Below are 19,808 nucleotides of genomic sequence, written 5' to 3'. Positions count from 1 at the left end.
TCCACCTCCGCCTCCTCGGAAGCAGACTCCTCCTCTGAATCCATTTCCTTGCCAACAAAATCACGAGCCTTGCCAGATGAGCTCTTCTTGTATGATGAAGACTTGGAAGAAGACTTAGAAGACTTTGAGGTTTTCTTCTTCTTCTTGTCATCGGAGTCATACTCCTTGTTTTTCTTCTTCTTCTTCTCATTGTCCCACTGTGGACACTCAGATATGTAGTGACCAGGTTTCTTGCACTTGTGGCAGGTTCTCTTCTTGTGATCATGTGTGGAAGCTTCATCATTCCTAGAGCTAGATCATGAAGACTTTCTGAAGCCTTTCTTCTTTGTGAATTTCTGGAACTTCTTCACAAGCATAGCAAGTTCCCTTCCAATGTCTTCAGGATCTTCAGAACTGCAGTCAGATTCTTCTTCAGATGAGGAAACAACTTTTGCCTTCAAAGCACGAGTTCGGCCATAGCTTGGACCATAGATATCTCTTTTCTCAGATAGCTGGAACTCATGTGTGTTGAGCCTCTCGAGTATATCAGACGGATCGAGTGTCTTGAAGCCAGGACGTTCTTGTATCATGAGGGCAAGGGTGTCAAAGGAGTTGTCAAGTGATCTCAGCAGTGTCTTGACGATTTCATGCTTGGTAATCTCAGTTGCGCCAAGAGCTTGAAGTTCATTTGTGATATCAGTGAGGCGATCAAACGTGAGTTGGACATTCTCATTGTCGTTTCTCTTGAAGCGGTTGAAGAGGTTGCGGAGAACGCTGATTCTTTGATCTCTCTGGGTTGAAACACCTTCATTGACCTTGGATAGCCAGTCCCAGACTAGCTTCGACGTTTCAAGAGCACTCACATGACCATACTGTCCTTTGGTCAGATGACCACAGATGATGTTCTTCGCAGTAGAGTCCAGTTGAATGAACTTCTTGACATCAGTGGGGGTGACACCTTCACCAGTTTTGGGAACGCCATTCTTGACGACATACCAGAGGTCGACATCAATGGCTTCAAGATGCATGCGCATCTTATTCTTCCAGTAGGGATATTCAGTTCCATCAAAGACGGGGCAAGCAGCGGAGACATTGATTATCCCTGCAGTCGACATAGCTGAAACTCCAGGTGGTTAAACCGAATCACACAGAACAAGGGAGTACCTTGCTCTGATACCAATTGAAAGTGCTAGTATCGACTAGAGGGGGGGTGAATAGGCGATTTTTATGAAAGTCTTCAAAACTTGTGGGTTTCGAAGACAAACAATAGAAACAACCTAATTGATATGCAGCGGAAGATAAACTACCTTGAACGAGCCATAGTCAAGTCTATAATGATGTGAAGGTACATGACTAATAGCAGTAAGGTAGTAAGGATCAAGATGGAAGATAGTCTGAAGCCAAACAACAATAGTAATCAAGCAATGAAGTCAAACGGATAAACAGATAAGCAATGACTTCATGAAGACAAACTCAAGTAGGGTTGAAAGGGATAGAACCAGTTGCTTGTTGAAGACACAGGATTTGTTGGACCAGTTCCAATTGCTGTGACAACTGTACGTCTGGTTAGGGAGGCTGAGATTTAACTCAGAAGACCGTGTCTTCACCTTATTCCCCTTGAGCTAAGGACACCTAGTCCTCGCCCAATCACTTGAAGACTTATTACACTTGAGGACTGTGAATCCTCCAGCCGGTTAGGCGTCGTGTTCAAGCTCAAGGGGAATAAGGTGAAGACACGGTCTTCTGAGTTCAATCTCAGCCTCCCTAACCAGACGTACAGTTGTCACAGCAACTGGAACTGGTCGAACAAATCCTTGTCTTCAAAACGCACTGGTTCTATCTCTTACTCTCCTTACTTACAGTTCGTCTTTGTGAAGTCATTGCCTGATTGCTATGCCTATTTGACTTCACTGTGTGACTACTTGTTTTGATTGGCTTCGTACTATCTTCCATCCTGATCCTACTACCTAGCTGCTATATGTCATTATGCTTTAGCTTCATACTTGTCTGACTATGGCTTGTCTAGTGTAGTTCATCTTCTGCTGCATGTTTATAGGTCCTGTTTTTGTGTTTGTCTTCGAAACTGTCAAGTTTTGAAGACTTTCATAAAAATCGCCTATTCACCCCCCCTCTAGTCGATAACTAGCACTTTCAGGGACAATGTTACTACCCTTTTTACCACACTTGTGCTTCAAAGTAGCACCATGATCTTCATGATAGAGAGTCTCCTATGTTATCACTTTCATATACTAAGTGGGAATTTTTCGTTATAGAACTTGGCTTGTATATTCTAATGGTGGGCTTCCTCAAAATGCCCTAGGTCTTCGTGAGCAAGCAAGTTGGATGCACACCCACTTAGTTTCTTTTGTTGAGCTTTAATATATTTATAGCTCTAGTGCATCCGTTGCATGGCAAACCCTACTCACTCACATTGATATCTATTGATGGACATCTCCATAGCCCGTTGATACGCCTAGTTGATGTGAGACTATCTTCTCCCTTTTTGTCCTCACAACCACCACCATATACCACCATAGTGCTATGTCCATGTCTTGCGCTCATGTATTGCGTAAGAGTTGAAAAAGCTGAAGCGCGTTAAAAAGTATGAACCAATTGCTCGGCTCGTCATCGGGGTTGTTCATGATGGGAGTATGTTGTGTAATGAAAATGAAGCATGGCTTAACTATATGATTTTGTAGGGATAAGCTTTCTTTGGTATGCTATTTTGATAGGACATGATTATTTGTTAGTATGCTTCGAAGCATTATTATTTTTTATGTTTTATAAGCTTTTGTCTTGAATCATTTGGATCTGAACAATCATGCCACAATAAAGAAAATTACATAGAGAATTGTGCTAGGTAGCATTCCACATCAAAAATTCTGTTTTTATCATTTACCTACTCGAGGACGAGCAGGAATTAAGCTTGGGGATGCTTGATACGTCTCCAGCGTATCTATAATTTTTGATTGTTCCATGCTATTATATTACCCCTTTTGGATGTTTATGGGCTTTATTTTACACATTTATATCATTTTGGGACTAACCTACTAATCGGAGGCCCAACCCGTATTGCTGTTTTTTTTGCCTATTTCAGTATTTCGAAGAAAAGGAATATCAAACGGAGTCCAAATGGAATGAAACCTTCGGGAGCGTGATTTTTGGAACAAACGTGATCCAGAGGACTTGGAGTGCAAGCCAAGAAGCAGCTGAGGCGGCCACGAGGGTGGAGGGCGCGCCCACCCCCCTGGGCGCGCCCCTATCTCGTGGGCCCCTCGGGCGGCCACCGACGTACTTCTTCCTCCTATATATACCCACGTACCCCGAAAACATCCAGGGAGCCAACGAAAAAAAAATTCCACCGCCGTAACCTTCTGTATCCGCGAGATCCCATCTTGGAGCCTTCGCCGGTGCTCCGCAGGAGGGGGAATCGACCACGGAGGGCTTCTACATCAACACCATAGCCCCTCCGATGAGTTGTGAGTAGTTTACCACAGACCTTCGGGTCCATAGTTATTAGCTAGATGGCTTCTTCTCTCTTTTTGGATCTCAATACCATGTTCTCCCCCTCTCTTGTGGAGATCTATTCGATGTAACTCTTTTTGCGGTGTGTTTGTCGAGATCCGATGAATTGTGGGCTTATGATCAAGTTTATCTATGAGAAATATTTGAATCTCTTATGAATTCTTTTATGTATGATTGAGTTATCTTTGCAAGTCTCTTTGAATTATCAGTTTGGTTTGGCCTACTAGTTTGATCTTTCTTGCCATGGGAGAAGTGCTTAGCTTTGGGTTCAATCTTGCGGTGTCCTTTCCCAGTGACAGCAGGGGCAACAAGGCACGTATTGTATTGTTGCCATCAAGGATAAAAAGATGGGGTTTATATCATATTGCTTGAGTTTATCCCTCTACATCATGTCATCTTTCTTAATGCGTTACTCTGTTCTTATGAACTTAATACTCTAGATGCATGCTGGATAGCGGTCGATGTGTGGAGTAATAGTAGTAGATGCAGGCAGCAGTCGGTCTACTTGTCACGGATGTGATGCCTATATACATGATCATGCCTAGATAATATCATAATTATTCTCTTTTCTATCAATTGCTCGACAGTAATTTGTTCACCCATCGTAATACTTATGCTATCTTGAGAAAAGCCACTAGTGAAACCTATGGCCCCGGGTCTATCTTTTATCATATAAGCTTTCAATCCACTTTAATTTGCATCTTTACTTTTCCAATCTATATTATAAAATACCAAAAATATATTTATCTTATCATACTATCTCTATCAGATGTCACTTTCGCAAGTGGCCATGAAGGGATTGACAACCCCTTTATTGCGTTGGTTGCGAGTTCTTTGTTTGTTTGTGTAGGTGCGTGGGACTTTTGAGGAGCCTCCTACTGGATTGATACCTTGGTTCTCAAAAATTGAGGGAAATACTTATGTTACTATTGATGCATCACCCTTTCCTCTTCAAGGAAAACCAACGCAAGCTCAAGACGTAGCACATACATGTCATCACAATAATCATCATGGATAGCAACTTTGTACTCATAATCAATTGGAACCTCTTCTGAAATAGTGGATTCATCACTAAATAAAGTCATTACCTCTCCAAATCCACTTTCATAATTATCACAATAAGATTCAACACCCTCCAAAATAGTGGGATCATTACTTCCAAAAGTTGACACTCTTCCAAACCCACTTTCATCAATATAATCATCATAAATAGGAGGCATGCTTTCATCATAACAAATATTCTCATCAAAACTCGGGGGTCTAAAAATATCATATTCATCAAACATAGCATCCCCAAGCTTGTAGCTTTGCATATCATTAGCATCATGGATATTCAAGTAATTCATACTAACAACATTGCAATCATGCTCATCATTCAAATATTTAGTGCCAAACATTCTATAGACTTCTTCTTCTAGCACTTGAGCACAATTATCGAAATCCTTATTTTCATGAAAGACATTAAAAAGATGAAGCATATGAGGCAACCTCAATTCCATTTTTTTGTAGTTTTCTTTTATAAACTAAACTAGTGATAAAACAAGAAACTAAAAGATTCGATTGCAACCTTCAAGCACTAACCTCCCCGCCAACGACGCCAGAAAAGAGCTTGATGTCTACTAAGCAACCTTTCTTCTTGTAGACGTTGTTGGGCCTCCAACTGCAGAGTTTTGTAGGACAGTAGCAAATTTTCCTCAAGTGGATGACCTAAGGTTTATCAATCCGTGGGAGGCGTAGGATGAAGATGGTCTCTCTCAAACAACCCTGCAACCAAATAACAAAGAGTCTCTTGTGTCCCCAACACACCCAATACAATGGTAAATTGCATAGGTGCACTAGTTCGGTGAAGAGATGGTGATACCAGTGCAATATGGATGGTAGATATAGGTTTTTATAATCTGAAAATATAAAAACAGCAAGGTAGCAGGTAACAAAAGTGAGCGAAAACGGTATCGCAATGCTTCGAAACAAGGCCTAGGGTTCATACTCTCACTAGTGCAAGTTCTCTCAAGAATGATAACATAACTAGATCATATAACAATCCCTCAACATGCAACAAAGATTCACTCTAAAGTCACTAATAGTGGAGAACAAACGAAGAGATTATTGTAGGGTACGAAACCACCTCAAAGTTATTCTTTCCGATCAATCCATTGGGCTATTCCTTCACAAACATCCCTAGAGTTTGTAGTAAAATAACAACTTAAGACACACATCAACCAAAACCCTAATGTCACCTAGATACTCCAATGTCACCTCAAGTATCCGCGGGTTTGATTATACGATATGCATCACACAATCTCAGATTCATCTATTCAAACCAACACAAAGAACATCATAGAATGCCCCAAAGTTTCTACCGGAGAGTCAAGACGAAAACGTGTGCCAACCCCTATGCATAGATTCCCAAGGTCACGCAACCCGCAAGTTGATGACCAAAACATACATCAAGTGAATCAATATAATACCCCCTTGTCACCACGGGTATCCCATGCAAGACATACATCAAGTGTTCTCAAATCCTTAAAGACTCAATCCGATAAGATAACTTCAAAGGGAAAACTCAATCCATTACAAGAAGGTAGAGGGTGAGAAACATCATAAGATCCAACTATAATAGCAAAGCTCACGGTACATCAAGATCGTGCCATATCAAGAACATGAGAGAGAGAGAGATCAAACACATAGCCACTGGTACATACCCTCAGCCCCGAGGGTGAACTACTCCATGCTCATCATGGAGACCGCCAGGATGATGAAAATGGCCACCGGTGATGGATCCCCCCTCTGGCAGGGTGCCGAAATAGGGTCCCGATTGGTTTTTCGTGGCTACAGAGGCTTGCGGCAGCGCAACTCCCGATCTTGGTTCAGTTCTGGAAGTTTGGGGATATATAAGAGGTGCTGGCGTCGGGAACTAGTCGGGGGGTCCAAGAGTCAGCCACGAGGTAGGGGGCGTGCCCTCCACCCTCGTGGTTGACTCGGGACTCTTATGGTCCATCTTCGATGCTCCGTGGGCTTCTTCTGGTCCAAAAATAATCTCCGTAAATTTTCAGGTCAATTGGACTTCGTTTGATATTCCTTTTCTGTGAAACTCAAAAACAAGGAAAAAACAGAAACTGGCACAGGGCTCTAGGTTAATAGGTTAGTCCCAAAAATCATATAAAATAGCACATAAATGCATATAAAACATCCAAGGTAGATAATATAATAGCATGGAACAATCAAAAACTATAGATACGTTGGAGATGTATCAAAGGCACACACAAGCAAAGATAGCAAACGAGCAAAAAAGGCATACGACAGAAGGCAAATAAAAAGGCAAATGTTTTTGTGTTTTTCTGAATCATTTTAGAAGTGGGGGAGAGGAAAACGAGAGGCAAGTTGCAAATAATGTAATGCAAGAGATGAGAGTTTATAGGTACTTGGTAGGCTTGATGTAGAACCTCCCCGGGAACGGCGCCAGAAATTCTTCCTGCTAATTCTTGAGCTTGCGTTGGTTTTTTCATTGAAGAGAAAAGGGTGATGCAACAAAGTAGAGATAAGTATTTCTTTTAGTTTGAGAACCAAGGTATCAATCTAGTAGGAGGTACAAGCAAGTCTCTAATCTATGCACCTGCACAAACAATCAAACACTTGCTCCCAACGCGATAAAGGGGTTGTCAATCCCTTCACGATCACTTGCAAGGATGAGATCTGATAGAGATAGATATAAGAGATTACTAAAATATAAAACAAAATAGAAGTAAATAAAACTCACCGATGTATTGTTGGGTTTTTGGTTTATAGATTCTAAAATATATGATGGAAAATAGACCCGGGAGCCATAGGTTTCACTAGAGGCTTCTCTCTTGAAGAAAGCATACGGTGTGTAAACAAATTACTGTTAAGAAGTTGATAGAAAAGCGCAAAGTTATGATGATATCTAAGGCAATGATCATGAATATAGGCATTGATAAGTAGACCGACTCCTGCCTGCATCTACTACTATTACTCCACACATCGACCGCTATCCAGCATGCATCTAGATTATTAAGTTCATAAGAACAGAGTAATGCTTTAAGTAAGATGACATGATGTAGATGGATAACTCAAGAAATATGATGTAAACCCCATATTTTTATCCTTGATGGCAATAATACAATACGTGCCTCGCTACCCCTACTATGTCACTGGGTGAGGACACTACAAGATTGAACCCAAAAGTAAGCACCTCTCCCATTGCAAGAAAAACCAATCTAGTTGGCCAAACCAAATCGATAGTTCGAAGAGAAATACAAAGATATAAAATCATGCATATAAGAATTTAGAGGAGGCTCAAATAATATTCATAGATAATCTGATCATAAATCCACAAGTCATCGGACCTCAACAAACACACCGCAAAAAAGTATTACATCGGATCGAACTCCAAGAACATCGAGGAGAACATGGTATTGAAGATCAAAGAGAGAAAATAAGCCTTCTAGCTACTAGCTATGGACCCGTAGGTTTGTGGTAAACTACTCACACATCATCGGTAGTGCGATAGAGTTGATGTAGAGGCCCTCAGTGATCAAATCCCCCTCCGACAGATCACCGGAAAAGGTCCCAAGATGGGATCTCACAAGGTCAGAGGCTTGCAGTGGCGGAAAAGTATTTTGGTGGGCGCTTCTGGTGGTTTGGGAATATTTTGGAATTTATAGAGCAAGAATTAGGGTTGGAGGACTCCTGAGGGGCCCACAAGCCAGGGGGACGCACCCTCCTGGGGCGCGCCTTGCAGGCTTGTGGCCTCCTCGGGAACCTTCTGGCCCCCTCTCCAAGTCCTACGGGTGTATTCTGGTCCAAGAAAAATCATCGCGAAATTTTTATTCCGTTTGGACTCCATTTGACATTCCTTTCTGAAAAAGCCAAAAACAAGGAAAAAACAGCAACTGGCACTGGGCGCTAGGTTAATAGGTTAGTCCCAAAAAATGATATAAATAGTATATTAATGCATATAAAACATCCAAAATAGTAACACAATAGCACGGATCAATCAAAAATTATAGATATGTTGGAGACGTATCACCTGTCTATGCATAGATGTGTCCACTCCATAAGGAGTGATACCACCCCTAGCTCATGCAGTACAACCGGATCAGGTGAGACTACAGAAACGGGTAAGACCAAAACTTTCATAACTCCTCCAAATGAACTCAATCATGATGGAAAGCTAACGAGAAGAGCTATCAAATATTCAGAACTAGCAAGAGAGATATGCCATTAATATAAAAGTGTGAAACCTCCATACGTGAAGAACCAGCAAAACTCCAACATCAAAACAGATAATAGAAGATGCACATGAAATCCATTTTCGATGAACTTGAGCTTGTCATGAAAACAATCACAAGCTTCCAAACCTCACATGGATAAAATCCAAACAAGGATCGAGAAAGATGATGCTAAGGATGCAAAGATTTGAGCTCCCTATGAACGATATGATCAAGCTACTCACTCGAGAGCCCCCCTTGATAGTACGGCTATCAGTCCTATAACCCAGTCTCCTAACACCATGAGACCGGTAAGATAGAAAACCTACCAAGGTTATACCTTTGCCTTCACAGAATCCACTTGAGCTAGATGATGATGATCTCGACCTCTTCAAGTTGGACCACCTTTCTTGATTGTGCCGACCAGATGAAGACGGGTGAATTTCTCCCCCATACTCCACTATGGGTGAGCCTATCATTAGCACATCTTCACATGTTCATTATCACAAGAATGGATGGCAAAGCTTCAAGCATGTGATCTCTTCGTGATGCTCCACTTGAACTTGCACAACGCAACGTTCACGATGATCACCACTCGATGTCATCCTCCATGGGTTATATGAGATCTTCCTTTTGATGCAAGCCCATGGAAATGTACCTAACCCCATAAACAAACCTCACATAGATCATTGGTTAGTACACAAAGCGTAATGTACAATGTTTACCATTCCATGAGATTACTTGACCTCACTCGGTACATCTTCTATGCTTTGTGTGTTGATCAACTTGAATCTACTACTTGTACTTTGACTTGATCAATCATACGTCTCCAACGTATCTATAATTTTGGTTGTTCCATGCTATTATAGTATCAATCTTGGATGTCTTATATACATTTACAAGCAACTTTGTATCATTTTTTGGGGCAAATCTACTAACTTAGTGCCCAATGCCAGTTGTTGTTGTTGTTTGTTTTTTACTTTGCAGAATATCAATACCAAACAAAGTCCAAATGCCACGAACTTCTTGGAGACATTTTTCTGGCAATAAGAGACCCTGGAAGCTTCAAGAAGGAACGAGACAATGAAGGAGTGGCCACTAGGCACCTGGGCGTGCCAGGGGCCTGGGGCGTGCCTTGGTACCTAATGGGGCCCACAAGCCACCATTTGACCTAACTCCGCCTCTATAAATACTCTAAAATCAGGAAACCTACCAGGAAGGCCACGAAATAGTTTTTCCGCCGCCGCAAGCCTCTGTTCTCGAGAGATCCCATCTGGAGGCCCTTTCTGGAACTCTGCCGGAGGGGGAAACAATCATGGAGGGGCTCTTCATCATCCTTGCTACCCCTCCGATGATGCATGAGTAGTTTACCACGGACCTATGGGTCCATAGTTAGTAGCTAGATGGCTTCATGTCTCTTTTCAATTCTCAATACAATGTTCTCCTTGGTGTTCTTGGAGATCTATTTGATGTAATGACTTTTTGCGGTGTGTTTGTTGGGGTCCGATGAATTGTGAGTTTATGGTCAGATCTATCCATGAATAGTATTTGAGTTTTCTCTGAACTCTTTTAGGCTATTGATGCAATGACTTGGACATCTTTTTCAATGTGTTTATGCGGCATGATCCGATTTCTTCGACTCTCCAGAGTGGTGTGATGTATTGCAAGACTATACTATGTGGGGTGATGGACCAACCGACGTTTGTTCAACGACTCCTAGATCTTGTTTCGAGCGGCAAATGGCAATTGCGGTCTTTAAAGCATGGTCTGGTAAGTGCATTTCCAGGTGTCCCTTCTCTTTATTGTTGGTCTGCAGCAACCAATCGAAGAAGACTAGTAAGATTTTGTTTTCTTTTTAATGATCATTATGTGTCCAGTTGTCTTTTCATTGTACTTGTCATTTTCTTTGATAATTATCATATCTATGTTTGTTGTGTGTCTTCCTTTTTAAAAAAGGTGTGTTTTTCTATCCTCCTTGTTATTGCTTTGACACGTTGTTCTGCCTCTCAATTGTATGGTTTCTTGCCAACTTTCCTTGTAAACTGGATCAAAGTTTTTTTTATCTTTTTTTCATATAAGATGAATCATGGTTTTCAATCTGTTATTTCTTATAAATCAACTCTATTTCTTTTGAACCGAGAACAATATACAAAGGATTCCTTAAAAATGAAACATAAGGAAGACATAGGAGTGTTGTCAAAAATGGCCAACGCATCCGGAAGTAATGGAAGGATCATTGTTATTGTTATCGGAACTCAAATTTGATAGATGAGTTGTCATGTCTAGTGTGTCAGTGCTGAGCCACCACTGCAATTGCAAGGATCATCGTTACTTAATTCGGTCAGTTGGAAATAAGTTTTGTCTTAAGTCAATGTATCTATAGTTTGACTAAGCTTAAGAATAGTATGAACATCCACAGTACAAAATTAATATCATTACATTTATCATGGAATGTAGTTTTATATTATATATATATGGTATGGTAAATGTTGATGTTTTTTTACATAAATTTGGACAAAACTTTGCAAAATTTAACTTGACACGGATCTAATGTATGGAGTAAAAAAGACCGGAGGGAGTACTATTATCAGAACTTAAAGAGTTCTCCCCAACAGATTGCCACCTGCAGAAGTTAGAAAAGAGTATATAAATTGTCCTCACATAGTGACATAGATACTCTAATTCTTTTTTTTCTCAAATACGCACGAGTGTGCGTATCATATATTGAAGAGAGAAAGGGGGTAAAAGAAGCCCCATCCACAGTTTACAAAGCTCTCGTTGCACACACAAGTGCACTCCACCCGACAAGGAATGAAAATATAATGATTACTCCCTATCTGCCCACGCACCTATCGCTACCACCCAGGGCTCGAGGTTGCTATGAATGATCCCTGCCCTCATCCACATCGCGCACTCAGCGACAATCTTCCGCAGGAGCGCTCGCGCGTCCGGTGCCTTCCCCTCAAAGACAGTAGAGTTCCTGTGCTTCCACAATTCCCACATGATCAGTAAGTGGAGTGCGCGTAGACAGGGGCGGAGCTCTTTGGGCTGAGCCTGTGGCACAGGCTACAGGGTCCGAAAAAAAAATTAGTGCTAAATATCAGGTATTTGGCCCGGTGCATCAGGGTGGGCCAGGAAGAGTGCTACAGGACCCCCTTTGAACCAGCAGCCCACGTCTCACGTATACACACGCTCGCAGGCCTTGCCTTGACGCACGCACGAAGCCTTTCTCTGAAAAAAAGTGCACGCCGAAGCCAGCTATTCATCCCGCGTATTCCACTCGAAAAAACAAACAAATCCCATCTCCTCATCTCCTGTTCTGTCCCGAGTGCGGCGACGATACGATCAATCAGATTCAAATCGATCAGTTCCGAAAGATTTGAGACAGCACGGATCCGTTCCTGATAGATCCGAACGTACGCGCTGCAGCACCCAGTCCTAACGATTTGAAGCAGCCGGCAGCACGGATCTGTTCCTAATCGATCCGAACGTACGCGCAGCAGCGGCCGCCTTGCCTGACGCTTAATGCTGCAGCGACCACGTGCCGCGTCGTAAATTTCTCTTCCTCTCATAGCTATGTGCTTTTATTTATTTATTTTGTCTAGATTACAGTCATCTCTTGGTTCGAATTTAACTTTTTTCTGTGTTGTTTGTCCTAAATATTTTTTAGGTTGCGACAATTGTATATGTGAAATTATGGCTAGTGGATTAAACCTTATTTTATTATATTTAATTCTTTGTGTTTGGGCAAAACGTCCGGCATTAGCTAATGTTTTTACTTGTAATTACATATACTTCATTGGCTTCACAATTTTTGATATCACATTTGTAAATTTTATTTGTTCAATGCAGATAATTGACAATTTCTTCTAAAAAGAAATGCACCATTACAAGATGCTCCAGAAGGCATGAATTGGGAGGAGGAGATTCAATGTGATCCTGGCAAAAGGAGATTGATAGAGTATTAAGTGATGATGTTATTTGTTATGTGGAGAAAGAAGAAACGGAAAATGTCATCAATGATCACGTGGTTGGGTATTTCATGGCTTGGAGGACTAGATTATACTAAAGGTAATTTTTAAAATTTTAGCAAATTTAAGTACTTTGATTTGGGCATTTTATTATATTCTACTTGAAAATTTGATTCTAGTTTTTATATTTTAGGTTAATGAACCTTGACATGTGATGATGTGTTTTAATTTGAGAATGCTAGACCTTTTCAAGTAATTTTGTCATTTGTTTAGCATTATATTAAGCAGTTTGACTGTTGCATTTTGTTTTTATAAGTAGACTTCTATTATGTTTAGTAATCCGTATTACAAGCTATGAAACGCATCATCCATGCTTGAAATTTTTCCCCATGGTTAAGTGGTGCATCAGGGTAAGATTAGCTCCAGCTCCGCCCCTGCGCGTAGAGATTTGGCATGCCTCCCGGTCAGCGCAGGTGTGGTAGTCCATGTCATCAAGTCATCTATTCTTGTTGGGGCCTCTCCAATTGTGCCAATCGCCTGGCAAACCGTGTCCCAGATCTCTCTGGCAAACACACACCGGATGAGGAGATGGCTAATTGTTTCGGCGTCCTGGTCGCAAAACGGGCAGCGCTCCTGATGTGGTAGACCTCTTCTCGCAAGTCTATCTGAGGTCCACACCCGATTTTGAAGGGCTAGCCATGCAAAAAATCTGCAGCGTAGAGGTGCATGCGATGGCCATGTGAAAGCTGTCGTGGGGGAGGCCTGAAGGGTCGCAAAACCTGCCGCATAGGCCGATCGCGCCGAGAAATCTCCGTCCTTCTCCCACGACCATGTCAACTTGTCTGGTATGTGATCATAAAGTGTCACGCTCTCCACCCGGGGCCAAAGCTCAAGGAACTGGGCTAACGCGTGCTCGTCCATGTCCGAGCCGATGTCTCGGGCCCAGGTGGCATCAGTTAGGGCATCAGCGACAGTCCGGGATTGCCTCGTCCTCTTAGATATTCTGCCATATATGGCTGGCGCGAGCTCCTGAATGTGGTATCCTGCCAGCCAACGGTCCTCCCAGAACATTGCCGTGCGCCCATCTCCAATGGTCATCCTTGCAGCTGCCTGAAAGAGCCCTCGAGCCTCCTCAGGCATGTTCAACTTGAATTCCACCCATGGCCTAGATTGATCAACGCGCTGTAGCCAGAGCCACTTGGTTTGCAAGGCAATGTTCATCCATCGCAGGTTTGGGACTCCGAGTCCTCCTGCCCACCTCGGTCGGCTCAGCACTTCCCATGCGACGGCACATTTGCCACCACCTGCTTCTTTCTCTCCACACCATAGAAAACCCCTACAGATTTTGACCATCGCCTTGATGGTCTTCGGTGGCAGGCCCATCGCGAGCATGGAGTGTACTGGGATAGCACACAGCACGGACTGGACTAGCAGAAGGCGGCTGCTCTTGGGTAGCGTCGCGGCCTTCCAGGTAGGCAGGCGTGCCGCCATCTGGTCGACCATGCCCTGGAACTGCGCAGGCGTCTGCTTCCTTATTGAAAGCGGGAGGCCAAGGTACCGGCAGGGGAAGGTGCCATCTGTGCAGCCCAGGATCCCTGTGACCGTCTACATATGTTCCCGCGTGCATCGAATTGGTAGTGCTGCACTCTTCTGTAGGTTTATCCGTAGTCCAGACGCATGGCCAAAAAGGTCCAGCACGGCAGCGCAGGCCCGCAGATCTCCCGCAGTTGGCTTCAGGAACACCATGACGTCGTCAGCGTACATGGACACACGCTGCTGGAGCCCTGTCCTGGCAAGAGGGGTGAGAAGTCCGGCTGTGGACGCGCACTCGAACAATCGGTACAGAGGCTCCATGTAGAGGATGAATAACATGGGAGAGAGGGGGCTGCCTTGTCTCAGGCCCTGACAGTTGTAGATGATCTCTCCTGCTATGCCATTGACAGCGATCTTGATGGTGGACGTCGCCAACAGACCACATATCCAGGCGAGCCACTTTGGCCCAAAACCCAGCGAAGACAGAACCTCCACCAAAAACGGCTATTGCACGGTGTCAAAAGCTTTGGATATGTCGAGTTTGAGGAGCACCATTGGATCCTTCGGAGCATGCAGTCTGCGGACCGTGCCTTGCACAAGCATGAAGTTGTCATGGAGTGTTCGTACTCGTACAAGTTCTATTCAATCCACATATTAGCTTTGTTTCAACTTGCAAGTCAAATTTGTACACTTTGTTCAAGGTTTATAAAAATATATTAACACCCACAATACCAAATCAATACAAATAGAATCAACATTGGACACGAATTTTCGCATTATGTATATTTATTATTGTGAAAGCTTATATTATTTTCTACACGAACTTCATAAAGTTTGACTTAAGTCGAAGATTTACTTCACCCAAATTCTGTTAACTTTAGGGGGTGTGATTGGTTAGAAGAGTACGTAATTCGGTCGTCCATGTTCAACTGAACGAATGTGCTAGAAACTGATAGCTGAAAACAAAGAGGAAAGAAAAATAGAAGAGGCAACGATGCAGTTCTCAATCAAACAAATAGCCTCGTCAATTCTTCGGTCGATGAGCTCCTCCATTCCCCTCTATCCAAAGCAAAACCTTCAGCCATTCCCCTCTATCGTCCTGAATGCACAGATACCCTAAACTGACGAGCACACGGATGATTTGGCGACAGTTATGGACAGAAAACTTGGAAATAGACGGAAGAACACACATCAGCCAAGAGATTAAAGGCGAGTTAAGGGTAAATAACAGCGATTTATCCATTCCAACGAACAGGCACCATACATCATAAATTACATCGATCACCATGAACACTGAACAACGCCTAGCTACTGCTAATCTGAATATCTGATCAGCAGGTGCGAGCTGGATTCGCCTCGCCGGAGCCTAGCCTCCGAATCCATAGAGGGTGCGTCCCTGGCGCTTGAGTGCGTAGACGACGTCCATGGCAGTGACAGTCTTGCGGCGGGCGTGCTCGGTGTAGGTGACGGCGTCGCGGATGACGTTCTCGAGGAAGATCTTGAGCACGCCGCGGGTCTCCTCGTAGATGAGCCCCGAGATGCGCTTCACGCCGCCCCGACGTGCCAGACGTCGAATCGCCGGCTTGGTGATGCCCTGGATGTTGTCCCGGAGCACCTTCCGATGGCGCTTGGCGCCGCCCTTGCCGAGCCCCTTGCCTCCCTTGCCGCGCCCCGACATCTTCTCCCTTCTCTCTGCTTCTCCTCGGTGAGGTTGACTTGTCTTTGTGAGGTGGCTGCTGCGGTGCTGATGGTTGTGGCGTGCACGGCGAGGTAGATTTATAGCCGCGCGGTTTGGGGCCAGGGGCGCGGCCGCGATCCGCGTGATGCGGGGTGCCGGCCGTCGGATGGCAGATCGGTGGCGGGCAATGGGGAAGATGGGTGGCGCGGATCGATGACGTGGCGGGCGAAGTGTGTTTCTTTTCTGAGGAGGAAGCGGGGGTGCGGGGATGCGAGGTGGGGCGTGCGCCTCGGTGGGTGCCTGGCAGGCGGGACCGAGCAGTTTTTTGATTGATTTTTCCTGCGCGGGCCGGTGCTCACTGCCGCGAAATGTTTGATGGATTTCTGACCGCTGGGCCCGTGATGCGTGGTTTTGGAAGGCGTAAACTCAGGCCGTTGCCGGGACAATTTGGAAAGCGTATTTCTCTGTTTTCCACGATCAATTGAGCAGGTCGAAAGATCGAAACGTCGATACAAACCAATATTTTGGTTCTGTCAGTGCATTTGGCCCTGTATTTGGTTTCAAGAATGCAAACTGTCGTTGTGTTCGAAAGATAAATTTTAGAAGCACAAAAGTTGGTAGGAGTACATGACATGGTAGATATTTTTGGAGTTTTTTTTAGAAATATATATTTTTATTTTTATTTTATTTTAGGGGGAGAAATAGACATTTTTAAAAATATCCATTCACCCCCTCTGGTCGATAGTACATGCTTTGAATTGGTAACAGAGCAAGGTGCTTCCTTTTTCTATGTGATTTGATTTAATCACCTGGAGTTTTGTCTATCAACTACATGAAACTTCAAGGTCTCCGCCAAGTGTCCCACCTTTAATGGTACCGATTACCTTATTGGAAAAATAAGTCTTGTATGCATCTTGAAGCCATTGAAATGGATCTATGCCATGTGGTTACGGAAGGCATTCCTCGGGCAAGTGTTGAGACATTTGTCATTGAAGTAAAAAGGAACCTACAACCAAATGGTGAAGCGAATGACATCATTTGTGGTCATATGACTAAAGAACAATTTGGTCTTGTCAGCTCTGTGAAAACCTCAAAGCTATTCCATGAAAGGTTGTCCAAGGTCAATGGAGGAGTTTGATACGTCTCCGATTTTGTATTGTTCAATGCCAATATTATACAACTTTCACATACTTTTGACAACAATTTATCTAATTTTTGGGGACTAACATATTGATCAAGTGCCCAGTGTCAGTTCATGTTTGTTGCATGTCTTTTGTTTCACAGAACACTCAATATTAAACGTAGTCCAAACGCGATAAAAATTTATGGAGAGTTATTTTGGAATATATGTGATTTTTTGGAGCTGGAATCAACGAAACGGAGGCCCACGGCCTCCACTACCCACCAGGGCGCACTTGGCCCCCCTAGCGTGTGGTGGTGCCTAGTGGGCACCCCTTCTTCCTCCGCAAGGAAGCTTATATCCAAAAAAAACTTGTTAAAATTTCAGCGCAATCGGAGTTACGGATCTCCGGATATTTAAGAAACGGCGAAAGGATAGAAAACGGGAACGCGAAACAGAAGAGAACAGAGAGGGAGATCCAATCTCGGAGGGGCTCCTGCCTCTCCGCCATCATGGAGGCGATGGACCAGAGGGGAAACCCTCCTCTCATCTAGGGGGAGGCCAAGGAAAAATAAGAATGAGGGGGCTCTCTCCCCCTCTCTTCCAGTGGCGTCGGAGTGCCGCCAAGGCTAGGATCGTGACGGCGATCTACACCAACAACCATGCTACCGTCAACACCAACTTTCTCCCCCTCTATGCAGCGCTGTAACCTTTCTATTCCCGCAACATTTCCCTACTTAAACATGGTGATTAACACTATATATTATTATCGAATGATATGTGGTTATCCTATGATATTTGAGTATATCTGTTTTGTCCTATGGGTTAATTGATGATCGCGATTCGTCTGAGTTGTATGTTTCATTTTGGTGTTCTCCTATGGTGCCCGTCGTGTCGCGCAAACATGAGGGATCTCCGCTGTAGGGTGGTAACGCCAGGATAATTATGCTACAGTGAACCTCTGCTAATGATGCCACGTCACCTCAGTTAGTGTTGCTCTCGCGTTAATTCAATCCCATTCAAATTCCAAATTGAATTAAAGGCAAACAACAAAAGTTTACAAACCATAAAACTAGAATGTTCAGATTGTGCCAAATAATGCATAGGTAATTGGGATAGTTGGTTTTATGCCCCTAGTTGTGTCCCACTCGACAGGATTGCCCCTAATTTCCAAAAGCCAGCGGTTCTGTCCAACCCACTTTGGTCGTCTTGTGCTTTTGCCCTTTGACCATTTGACTGTCACTTTAAAAACTTCATAACTAATTCATACTAAATCGGAAAAATGCAAATAGATACCAAAATGTTCGGAAAAACATCACCTGTATGTCAATGCCACTTGCATTCATGACAAAAGTGTTGGTAAGTGCCCATCCGAGTTTTAGCTCTTATCACACCACCATGAACAGTAAAATCTTAATAAGTTTAAGAAATCCAAAAAAATTGGTGTCAAAGAATGACAAATGTTTTAAATGCTTGCCAAGTTTATCAGGGAACGAATTTGTGGAAGTCATGGCAAAACCAAACTATTTTGGAGTGTTGATTGTTTTTTTTATGCCATGACTTCCACAATGACATTCCCTGATTAAACTTGGCAAGCACTAAAAACATTTATCATTCTTTGACACCAATTTTTTGGATTTTTTTGAACTTTTTAAGATTTTACTGTTCATGGTGGTGTGATAAGACCTAAAACTCGGATGGGCACTTACCAACACTTTTTTCATGAATGCAAGTGACATTGACATACATGTGATGTTTTTCCGAACATTTTGGTATCTTATTTGCATTTTTATGATTTAGTATGAATTAGTTATGAAGTTTTCAAAGTGACGGTCAAACGGTCAAAGGACAAAAGCACAAGACGACCAAACTAGGTTGGACAGAATGGCTGGCTTTTGAAAATTAGGGGCATTCCTGTCGAGTGGGACACAATTAGGGCATAAAACCAATTATCCCTTGGTAATTAAGGTGGAGAAAGGACACTTTTATAAAAAAACTATAAGATGAATAAAACAGTAGCGAAAAAATAATATTTGAATACTTTTAAATAATAAATAATTACAAAATTATTTTAGTTTAGGTACATTATTAATGTGGCAGTGCATAGTTGGTAACATCAATTTAGGTGCCACTTTGGTATATCATTGACACTAGAATAGACAGCAACAAAAAAATAACTAAAAAGCAAATAAAATAAGAAGAGAGAGAAAAAGACTCTGTCGTGGTACTAAGTATGACAATAAGAATAGGGGGTACGTATGAGGAGGCGAGGCCCTAGCTACGGCGAGGTTGTACACACAAGTTTACGAGTTTAGGCCCCTCTCGGAGGAGGTAAAAGCCCTACGTCTCGGTGCCCTGAGGCGGTCGACTGGAATATATGTGTGTGTTACGAGGGGTGCGAACCCTTGTCCCAGAGGAGGGGGTGTCTTATATAGAGTGCGCCATGACCCCAGCCCACCTCCATTACAGGGGTTCAATGTACATTAAGACAGGGCGTTACTGGTAACGCCAGCTATAAGGTGTATTCAATGATCTTTAAGACTACGAAGTGAACGCCTGACCAATGTCTTCCTGAGTGACTCTAGGTCTTCTGTACTCCGAGTGGATTCCTATATGGTCGAATGACTCCATCCAGGTCGAGTGAAGTGGGGGTATCCGAGTGAGGTGACTAGTCGAGTGGATTGCACTCGATGGCTTCAGTCGATACTTCCTGTTGTGCTTTAAATGTCTTTGCTTCTAGGTTGGTGAACTTGGGTGGGGCGTATAGGTCAGGC

At 43.2% G+C, this 19,808-nt stretch overlaps 1 protein-coding gene across 1 annotated transcript; it reads right to left on the bottom strand.

Moving 5' to 3' along the window:
• Positions 1–15,450: 15,450 nt before the first annotated feature.
• Positions 15,451–15,994, bottom strand: LOC123112994 (histone H4). Its single transcript, XM_044534092.1, has one exon. It carries the CDS (start codon positions 15,912–15,914, stop codon positions 15,603–15,605), a length of 312 nt encoding a protein of 103 aa, XP_044390027.1. The 5' UTR covers positions 15,915–15,994; the 3' UTR covers positions 15,451–15,602.
• Between the last annotated feature and the right edge of the window lie 3,814 nt (positions 15,995–19,808).

The sequence above is a fragment of the Triticum aestivum genome, chromosome 5B, assembly GCF_018294505.1.
Source record: "Triticum aestivum cultivar Chinese Spring chromosome 5B, IWGSC CS RefSeq v2.1, whole genome shotgun sequence".
In the NCBI taxonomy this organism is placed as follows: Eukaryota; Viridiplantae; Streptophyta; class Magnoliopsida; order Poales; family Poaceae; genus Triticum; species Triticum aestivum.
This window is presented reverse-complemented; position numbering and strand designations above follow the sequence as displayed.